At 36.5% G+C, this 10510-nt stretch overlaps 2 protein-coding genes across 5 annotated transcripts; one reads left to right on the forward strand and one right to left on the reverse strand.

Moving 5' to 3' along the window:
* Positions 1-548: 548 nt before the first annotated feature.
* On the reverse strand, positions 549-1501 carry LOC111776331 (putative CCR4-associated factor 1 homolog 8). Its single transcript, XM_023655760.1, has 2 exons — positions 1357-1501; positions 549-1273 (listed from the first exon to the last, which is right to left on the reverse strand). The coding sequence occupies exons 1-2, from the start codon at positions 1499-1501 to the stop codon at positions 549-551; spliced, it is 870 nt and encodes a 289-aa protein (XP_023511528.1).
* A 1163-nt stretch (positions 1502-2664) lies between these two features.
* On the forward strand, positions 2665-9101 carry LOC111811431 (E3 ubiquitin-protein ligase RNF4-like). 4 transcript variants are annotated; one of them, XM_023698273.1, is made up of 6 exons: positions 2665-2919; positions 4369-4627; positions 4709-4763; positions 5684-5799; positions 7506-7730; positions 8797-9101. In XM_023698273.1, exons 2-5 carry the CDS (start codon positions 4394-4396, stop codon positions 7719-7721), a joined length of 621 nt encoding a protein of 206 aa, XP_023554041.1. In that variant the 5' UTR covers positions 2665-2919; positions 4369-4393; the 3' UTR covers positions 7722-7730; positions 8797-9101. The 4 variants fall into 4 exon arrangements, with proteins under 4 accessions (XP_023554041.1, XP_023554040.1, XP_023554044.1 ...); XM_023698272.1 differs by lacking the exon at positions 2665-2919 and adding an exon at positions 3591-3706; XM_023698276.1 differs by lacking the exon at positions 2665-2919 and adding an exon at positions 3591-3706 and having other exon boundaries at positions 8863-9101.
* The last annotated feature ends 1409 nt before the right edge of the window (positions 9102-10510 follow it).

The raw sequence follows: 10510 nt of genomic DNA on the forward strand, positions 1-10510 counted from the left end.
TTATTTAAATTAAAAGTTATATTTATATAGTAAATAAATTATTTTTCAATATATATTTGAAAGGTAAAATTTAAATAGAAGAAAAAAAAAATTAATTGTTAAATAAATAAGAGATATATATGTATGGCCTTATACAAATAAATTATTTTTAAATTGAATAAATTATTTAAAATAAAAGTTAATAAATTATTTTTCAATATATATATTCGAAAAGTAAAATTTAAATTGAAGAAAAAAAAAATAGTCATTAAATAAATATGAAGTTTAAATAAGTAGAAGTTACATGCCTGTACCTGTTCTATGTTATTATACAAATAAATTATTTTTAAATTGAATAAATTATTATAAATAAATTATTTAAAATAAAAGTTACATATATTTTAAATAAATTATTTTTCAATATATATTCGAAAAGTAAGATTTAAAGGGAGGAAAAAAAATTATTCATTAAATAAATATGAATTTATATACAGTGTGTATATCTTATACAAGTTATCACATATTTAGCACCTTCCTCATCTACTCTCTACCAAAAAAAAATTTAAAAATTAATCTGTTGAGATACGACCGTCGGTTAACTTTGATGGATCTACAATTACAACTGGTCGTCTATAACCCTGAATGGGATATGGTAATCCGTATAAAAATCCTTCGTGTATCTTTGGTTCAACCTTCATAATTATCTTCATTTTGGCATAAATTGCTGCTGTAAGCAAACTGTCCGACCCAGCAAAGTGGGCAGTACCAGTGCGATTAACTTGGAGCAATTTAGCCAATCTTTTTAAGCCTAGATTGCCATTGAGCAGGTTGTTGGAATACCGAGCCATATGTTTTAGGTCGGTGACTGTTCCTAGTATATGTGCAGCACTGATGGCGAACATAGACATGGATGTAGGCATGCACCTTAGGTAAGTAAACTTCATTAAATAGGCAATGTCATACCATCCATGAAATGTTATCCATCTCTGTATTTTACCGCTTCGAAGGATATGATTAAATTGTTTACCAAATTCTTGGGGAGCAATTCCATAGCTCCTCAGTGTATTAAAATTAAATCCCTTGTTTTTTAAAAATGAATCAAGGGAATAAACACCTTCCATATTGCTAATTTTATCAAAATCTTGGAAGTTAAACTCCCACGTCATTCCTATTTTTCCATTATCATTCGTGAGTGTGAGACCTAACTGTAGGATGCTCAGTCTATTCACGTTGAATTGTAGACATTCATAAAATTCTTCATCTGAAACACCTTTAGGAGTCCATCTTAAAAATCCTAAAAAGAAAATCCATCACAAGTCAGTAAAACAAAACTTAAAAAAATCACTACTTCTCACCAACTTAAAGTTTAATTTTTACCTGGAAACTCCGTGTCGATAGCCACAATTGGGAATTCGGATAAACACTGCTTGATAAGTTCTATCTCCTCCAACAAATTGTGAGACCAAACGTCTCTCTTCCATTGTCCTTCAACTAGAGCAACTTCTCCAATCATTTTTTCCATTTTTTCGAGAACTATTTATTTTGATTATAGATGATTCGTCGTAAAATTTTGTAACTTCACGATTGAATTGAGTATGAAAGTGAAAAGAGTGAGACTATATATATTATAATAAAAATTACTCCTAATCCAGATAAGAAATGGAAGTAAAATTATTTAAATGGATAAATATATTTTCAAATTTAAAAAGAAAATCTATTACCAACTTTTTAAAAATTAATAATAAAGAGCACAAAAAAATTAAATTTTAATTTGATGGAAAATAAATGATAAAAAATAAAATAACACCAAAAACTAAATTTAAATTTGATGGAAAATAAAGGATAAAAATGTAATAAATATTAAATTATTATTTTTAATTAAAAAAATTTATGTTTAAAGTTTTTTTAATAAATTTGGTTGAAAAATAGAAATTATTTATTATAAATTATTTATAAATTTTTTTAAATTTTTTTATGAAGGATAAAACTTTAATAAAAAACAAAATTTAATTTGTGAGGAGGATCGTATAATTTATGGATGTAAAATTAACGATAGATTAGTTTAAATATTTATCATATATGTATAAACATTTTTGAGGTCTCGCCCCTCAACTTTTAACTATATAATATATATTTTATTTATTAATTACAAGCTGAGTTCGAGAGCTTTGTATCAATATAATTCTTTAAAATTTTCAACTTTTTACTAAAAAAAATGCTCGAGTTTTAAAAATGTCTAATAGATTTCTAAACTTTTAATTCAAATTTATAACATATTAAAAATTAAAGAATGAAATAATAATAGATCGTATAATAGCTTTACGACCAATACAATAAGATTCTCGAAATGCAGACGCACATGATCTTAACTCGTGAACTGAAACGACTACGAAACCAAAAATTGATTAAACCATTTGACTTTAGATATAACGGGTCAAAGTTTAAAACCGCTCTCGTATATTCAATAATGCAAAACTACCGGCTCATTCGTGCGGATACAATCGAAAACTAATGGAGTCAAATTTAGGGTTTAGAGTTGGTATTAGTAAATTTCCAACCCCAATTGGTTTCAAAATTTGAAAGTGGAGGCGATACGGCTGTAAAACTCGGTCGGTGACGTCGGCACGTGCGAGATGAAGAAGGAAGAACCAAGCAACACACGTGTGACGCAATTATTGTGAATGCAAGAACCCTGGAGCTTCCTCTCTGCCGTGTCTCGATTTTCATTTCCAATCCCCAGCCCTTTCTCCATTTCTCCCTTTATAATGGCGATTTTCCCCTCTCTTCACCTTCCACCTCTCAACCCTTCCAACCCTAATTACAAATATCACAAATTCGCGAGCTAATCCTCCACTCCATACACTTCTAATCTATTCTATCTATCGTAAAATTTCAACATATTTGCTGCCTGTGTATCGCTTCATCAACCGATTATTTCAGGTATTCCATCTCCAGATTGGAAGAATTTTCTAATTTTTTTAATTGTGTATTGTATCTTTTTAATCTTAGTTATGATCTTTGGTTTTTTTTCAATAAATTGTTTTTGTGAATGCTTTGGCCGATGTTCGTTTGAAGAATGAATGTTTTGGTGATGTTCGTTGGAAGAATTTTTGAGTTGTGTAGTTGGGGCAAAAGATCGGATAGATAGAGTATGGGTTGTTTGGATAGGGATTTTGATGATCGGTGTGAATTTTGTGGTTTATTGTTAGTCTTATGATTAATCTGAGGGTTTCATGTAATTGAATCTGTGGTGTAATTAATTTGGAGATTTTCTGACACATTAATGAATGTTTAGGGGGAGAGGGTATTGGTCGATTATAAGAGGTGGGTTTTGTGTATAATGTGGGGTTTTCTCTTTTTATTGTAAATCTAAAGAAGTGTTTGTTGATTAATGAAGTTTTGTTTTGTTTTTCTGAGTTACAAGGATTTTGTTTCTTATATAAAGTTTTTGATTATCGTGCCATTTCAGTGAATGATAACTGAAGTTTCGTTTTCGTATCCAAGCTTCTCAGCTTGTATTTGAATGGTGGTGGTGGTTGTTGTGTTGGCTTTGTTGGAAGCTATCAATTTCCTTCTGAAATTTTANTCAACCCTTCCAACCCTAATTACAAATATCACAAATTCGCGAGCTAATCCTCCACTCCATACACTTCTAATCTATTCTATCTATCGTAAAATTTCAACATATTTGCTGCCTGTGTATCGCTTCATCAACCGATTATTTCAGGTATTCCATCTCCAGATTGGAAGAATTTTCTAATTTTTTTAATTGTGTATTGTATCTTTTTAATCTTAGTTATGATCTTTGGTTTTTTTTCAATAAATTGTTTTTGTGAATGCTTTGGCCGATGTTCGTTTGAAGAATGAATGTTTTGGTGATGTTCGTTGGAAGAATTTTTGAGTTGTGTAGTTGGGGCAAAAGATCGGATAGATAGAGTATGGGTTGTTTGGATAGGGATTTTGATGATCGGTGTGAATTTTGTGGTTTATTGTTAGTCTTATGATTAATCTGAGGGTTTCATGTAATTGAATCTGTGGTGTAATTAATTTGGAGATTTTCTGACACATTAATGAATGTTTAGGGGGAGAGGGTATTGGTCGATTATAAGAGGTGGGTTTTGTGTATAATGTGGGGTTTTCTCTTTTTATTGTAAATCTAAAGAAGTGTTTGTTGATTAATGAAGTTTTGTTTTGTTTTTCTGAGTTACAAGGATTTTGTTTCTTATATAAAGTTTTTGATTATCGTGCCATTTCAGTGAATGATAACTGAAGTTTCGTTTTCGTATCCAAGCTTCTCAGCTTGTATTTGAATGGTGGTGGTGGTTGTTGTGTTGGCTTTGTTGGAAGCTATCAATTTCCTTCTGAAATTTTACAGTGCATGTATGGCAGGTTGTTGAGGAGCTTCGAACTATAGATGAGTACTCAGGCAATGAGAGGACATACTGCAAGAGGTTATCATCGTAGGAAATCATTGGACTTGGACCTAAACAGCATGCCACCAACTGAGAACCGAGATCCTGGGGAGACATCTCAATTTGGATTTCAGGAAGCACAAGTTAATCAACAACAGTCTGTACAGCCTGCAATGATCGACATTGAAGCCATTGATGACGATGTTATTGAATCATCTGCTAGAGCTTTTGCTGAAGTATGATTCTTCTATCCATATTATGTTCCTGTTCTATTGATTCTGATCTGTTTTTCATGGAATCCGTCGATTATCTGTCAGGCTAAAAATAAATCCAGACGGAATGCTAGGAAGAATATAGTTGATGTCGACGCAGGTATGTTCATTTCAGCTTGTGGAGGACTATAGCTCGGTTGATTTTTTTCGTATTACTTTTCTTCCTTTGGATCTTTAGTGTGATTTCTTCTTAAGCTTAGCATCCATTAGTTAGACCCATTCTCTCACTGATTTTTGGACTACCTTGTGCTCCTGTAGCAAGAGCAATAAAATGAAGAGATATTTTTGTTCGATCCATAAATCTTCCCAAAATATGCCTTTATACTAAATTATCAATGCCCATCTAAGGGTCGGAGCTAATGATCATGATAGTTTTTAGCTTGGAGATTCGTAACCACGGTCTACAATCGCTTGTTTAGAATTCGCTATTAGCAAACCACCATAAGTCTTCCATTGCTTGCTATTTTGCAATGACATGACTTTATGCCATTGGCACCACTTTCCGTGGGTACCTTCCTAGCGGTTTAGTTAAAAAGTTGTCGTCTTTAGCTAGCTTCTCTATCGAATCATTCGATTTCATCATCATGACATTAGCTAACCATCCATAAAAAAATAGATTCTTCCACCAACCCTTCCATAGCTCGCAGGAATATGTAGCCATCATAGCTCATGAATGGGGTTAAACCTTTTCATTGCTGCTTAAAACGAGGCCTCGAATTCTTTGAGATCTGTCATTAGAAGCTTCATGAAATCGGTTCTTCCTTGATTACCAGCTCGGCTATAAGTTCCAATCATTCGATGGGGAGGATCAGACCACATAACTGGCTGGTTAGCTATTAGGACTTGTTTGGAATGAAAGGGGCGTCAGCAATGGCTGCCTCCAAGTTTCCAGCTGATATGGACCTTGTGGGCAAGTAACTGTAGATGTTTATTGTCGTTTGCACTGTATTCCACTAGAACCTCTTGTCCATTTGTTGTGAAGCTTGCATCTCTCATTCTCTCATCTTCTAATTGTTGCAGAAGAGCGGAGCAGGGCGTCAAATAATAACCGGAGCAAGCGTAGGAGGGATGTGCCGAATCAACAAACTGTAAATTCTGATTTATTAATCAATTTGGAAGGCAGCAACAGCTCTATGGTACTGGGACAATTTATATCTTCATTACTCTTATTTTTGCTCAAATTTTTCTCGTCGTGTTACTCGTTAGGTATAGTGTATATTATATAATTGTCTTTATGATACCACCATATAAGCACACGTCGAATTGAGGAATTTTCATGGCATGAGATAAGCACTTAGGAAGACAGAAAATGGTGCACTTCGTATTTGGCAAAACTCAGTGTGTTATGCTTTTAGTCATTCCCAGTGCATCTAACTAGTTGGATTATATCTAGATCTTGAGATATTGAGATAACATATTTGTTCCAATACAATATTCAAATACAATATTCAATTTAATGAGAATTTGAATATTGAATAACAAATATGCATCTCTCCTGTAACGACCCAGGCTCACCGCTAGCAGATATTGTCTTCTTTGGGCTTTCCCTTTCGGGCTTTCCCTCAAGGGTTTAAAACGCGTCTGCTAGGGGAAGGTTTCCACACTCTTATAAGTGGTGGTTTGTTCTCCTCCCCAACCAATGTGGGACATCACAATCCACCCCCCTTCGGGGCCCAGCGTCCTCGCTGGCGATCCTTCCTTCCTCCAATCGATGTGGGACCACTCCCAAATCCACCTCCCTTCGGGGCCAAGCGTCCTTGCTGGCACACCGCCTCGTGTCTACCCCCCTTCGGGGAACAGTGAGAAGGCTGGCACATCGTCCGGTGTCTGGCTCTGATGCCATTTGTAACGGCCCAGATCCACCGCTAGCAGATATTGTCCCCTTTGGGCTTTCCCTTTCGGGCTTCCCCTCAAGACTTTAAAACGCGTATGCTAGGGGAAGGTTTCCACACCTTATAAGTGGTGGTTTGTTCTCCTTCCCAACCAATGTGGGACATCACAATCCACCCCCCTTTGGGGCCCAGTATCCTCGCTGGCACTCCTTCCTTCCTCCAATCGATGTGCAACCACCCCAAATCCACCCCCCTTCGAGGCCCAGCGTCCTTACTGGCACACCGCCTCGTGTCTACCCCTTTTGGGGAATAGTGAGAAGGCTAGCACATCGTCCGGTGTCTGGCTCTGATACCATTTGTAACGACCCAGGCCCACCGCTAGCCGATATTGTCCTCTTTGGGCTTTCCCTTTCTAGCTTCCCCTCAAGGCTTTAAAACACATCTGCTAGGGGAAGGTTTCCACACCTTTATACATAGTGGTTTGTTCTCCTCCCCAACCAATGTGATCCAATGTGGGACATCACATTGATCCATGAGTTTCTACAGAGCTCTCTCTCTCATGTTCCTTGTGTTTGGTAACTTTTCTCCCATTGGGAAAGGTTAAGTTAGTTTGTTTATGGTTTCTTTTGAATAATCTCTCTCTCGCACTTCATTCGGTTGATTTCTCTTAAAAATTAGGGTCTGTTCATAGTTCGAACCGATATTTGCTTATCGCTTAACCGAGAACTAAACCATACATTTTGGTTTGATTTCATTTGAAAAAAGTGAATTATAGATGGGTTTGAGCAAAATAATTGAAAACTAAACCAAAGAGTCCCTTCATTAGATCTAATTGTCACTAGGTTTAACGTCGTCTTTGTGACTAAACTCGTGGTGGTCTTTATATGTAGTCGGCTCCCATAATGCAATTCCAGGAGGAGTCGGTAGTAGCTTCTAATTAGCTGTTAGTATTGAAATACGAGTAAAGTGTTGAAAATGGGATGATGATGCGATTTCTATGGTTTTTGCAGAAAGAGAAGGCTTCTCCACCGAAGGAGCCCAATTTCAGTTGTCCAATATGCATGGGTCCGTTGGTAGAAGAAACATCAACAAGGTGTGGTCATATTTTCTGCAAGGCATGCATCAAGACTGCAATAGCCGTCCAGAGTAAATGCCCAACCTGTAGGAAAAGAGTAACTGCCAAAGAACTGATTAGAGTATTCCTTCCTGGAACAAGCTTGGAGTGAGGCTTATATGTAAGTTCCTTAATTTCTCTGCCATTTTCTTGTTCTCATGGTTCAAAAAAGTTGCATGTGCCACGTTTTTAATATGTTTTGTTTGTTATTGGTCGAGCTTTGATGTGAAATCCCACATCGGTTGGGGAGGTGAACGAAACATTATTTATAAGGGTGTGGAAACCTCTTCCTAGCAGACACGTTTTAAAAACCTTGAGGGAAAGTCCATAGACCACAATATCTGCTAGTGGTGGGCTTGGGTTGTTACAAATGGTATTAGAGCTAGACATCGGGCGATGTGCTAGCGAGGAGGTTGAGCCCCAAAGGGGGGGTGAACATGAGGCGGTGTGCTAGCAAGTGCACTGGACCCTGAAGGGGAGGGGGTGGATTGTGAGATCCCACATTGGTTGGGGAGGAGAACGAAACATTATTTATAAGGGTGTGGAAACCTCTCTCTAGCAGACACGTTTTAAAAACCTTGAGGGAAAGTCCATAGACCACAATATCTGCTAGTGGTGGGCTTGGGTTGTTACAAATGGTATTAGAGCTAGACATCGGGCGATGTGCTAGCGAGGAGGTTGAGCCCCAAAGGGGGGGTGAACATGAGGCGGTGTGCTAGCAAGTGCACTGGACCCTGAAGGGGAGGGGGTGGATTGTGAGATCCCACATTGGTTGGGGAGGAGAACGAAACATTATTTATAAGGGTGTGGAAACCTCTCTCTAGCAGACACGTTTTAAAAGCCTTGAGGGAAAGGCCAAAGAGGACAATATCTACTAGCGGTGGGCTTGAGTTTTACAAATGGTATCAAAGCCAGACACGGGGCGATGCGCCAGCGAGAAGGCTAAGGCCCAAAGGGGGGGTGAACATGAGGGCAGTGTGCTAGCAAGGGCGCTGGGGGGGGTGAATTGTGAGATCCCACATCGATTGGGAAGGAGAACGCTGCATTATTTATAAAGGTGTGGAAACCTCTCTCTAGCATACACGTTTTAAAAACCTTGAGAGGAAGCTCAGGATGGAAAAGCCCAAAGAGAACATACAAGATTTCTTTCCTAACTAACTTCGTCTCGTTTTTTATAAAATGGACAGGTGGCTGGATTTTGATTTTGAAGACTTCATTCAAAGTGTAATGGTTGGAGTTTACTTGTATGTAAGAAAAGCTAATTTTTAGGTGGAAATTTGTGGTGCATTCTTCTGCTGATTGATGTGATGGATCTCAGGAAGCGTTAGGAGGAGGAGGAGGAGGAGGAAGTAGCAAGACCATTTAGATTTCCACATTTTTTTTTTCTTTTTCTTCTGTTGTTACGTTGGTGTAAACAAACTGACAATCAAATCCAACCATAATGCAATGAGATTACATAAAATCCATCTACAAAGTTACCTTTGTCGGTCTACATCAACTTGTCTCTCTCTATGTTCTTCATATGAACTTTATATGTCTCATTTCATGTTCTTATATATTTTTGCATTTGTTTGGGAGCCTTCTTGCAGTGCCCATGAGGGTTTTTTTTTTTTTTTAAAGAATAATTTTAAGATCTTTATAAAAGATTAAAGATCGGGTATGACGATTGCATTTGTTAAAGTTCAATGATGGGATGCTATTTTTACTAAGAAACTGAAAGAAACGGAGGGGACTAAACAGGAACAAGAGGGATTTAGAGGGATTCATCAAAAAAATACTTCTCTTTTTTCGGATAAAAAATGGAAAGAAACAAGAGGGATAGTAACAGAGGGGACTAAACAGGAACAAGGGGACTAAACAGGAACAAGAGGGAGGGGACTAAACAGGAACAAGAGGGATAGTAACAAACGGAGGGGACTTAACAGAGGGGACTAAACAGGAACTAAAGGGATAGTAACAGAGGGGACAGGAACTAAAGGGATAGTAACAGAGANCAAACTGACAATCAAATCCAACCATAATGCAATGAGATTACATAAAATCCATCTACAAAGTTACCTTTGTCGGTCTACATCAACTTGTCTCTCTCTATGTTCTTCATATGAACTTTATATGTCTCATTTCATGTTCTTATATATTTTTGCATTTGTTTGGGAGCCTTCTTGCAGTGCCCATGAGGGTTTTTTTTTTTTTTTAAAGAATAATTTTAAGATCTTTATAAAAGATTAAAGATCGGGTATGACGATTGCATTTGTTAAAGTTCAATGATGGGATGCTATTTTTACTAAGAAACTGAAAGAAACGGAGGGGACTAAACAGGAACAAGAGGGATCCACCGAAGAAGATACTTCTCCTTCCCTTTTTTCGGAAGAAAAGGAGGATCCGGACAAAATCGATGAAACGGAAGAGATCCGAGTGAATGGAAAGGAAAAAACAAAGGATGAATTCCACTTTAAAAGGACACGCTATCAAAAGATAAAAAGACCTGTTTATGAAACTTCTTACCCTCCGGATGGAAATAAAGAAAATGACAAAATGCTGTTAGATTTAGATACAGACGAAAAAGATCTCTTCTGGTTTGAAAAACCTCTTGTGACTATTCTTTTCGACTATAAACGATGGAATCGTCCACTTCGATATATAAAAAATAACAGGTTAGAAAATGCTGTTAGAACTGAAATGGCACAATATTTTTTTTATACATGCCAAAGTGACGGAAAAGACAGAATAGTTTTTACATATCCACCCAGTCTATCAACTTTTTTGGAAATGATACAAAAAAAGATATCTTTGGTCACAACAGAAAAACTTTTTTCTGATGAATTGGATAATTCTTGGAATTATCTGAATGAACAAAAAAAAATAAATTTAAACAAAAAATTGATAAATAGAATAGAAATT

The sequence above is a fragment of the Cucurbita pepo genome, chromosome LG15 (assembly GCF_002806865.2).
Source record: "Cucurbita pepo subsp. pepo cultivar mu-cu-16 chromosome LG15, ASM280686v2, whole genome shotgun sequence".
NCBI classification, from domain to species: domain Eukaryota; kingdom Viridiplantae; phylum Streptophyta; class Magnoliopsida; order Cucurbitales; family Cucurbitaceae; genus Cucurbita; species Cucurbita pepo.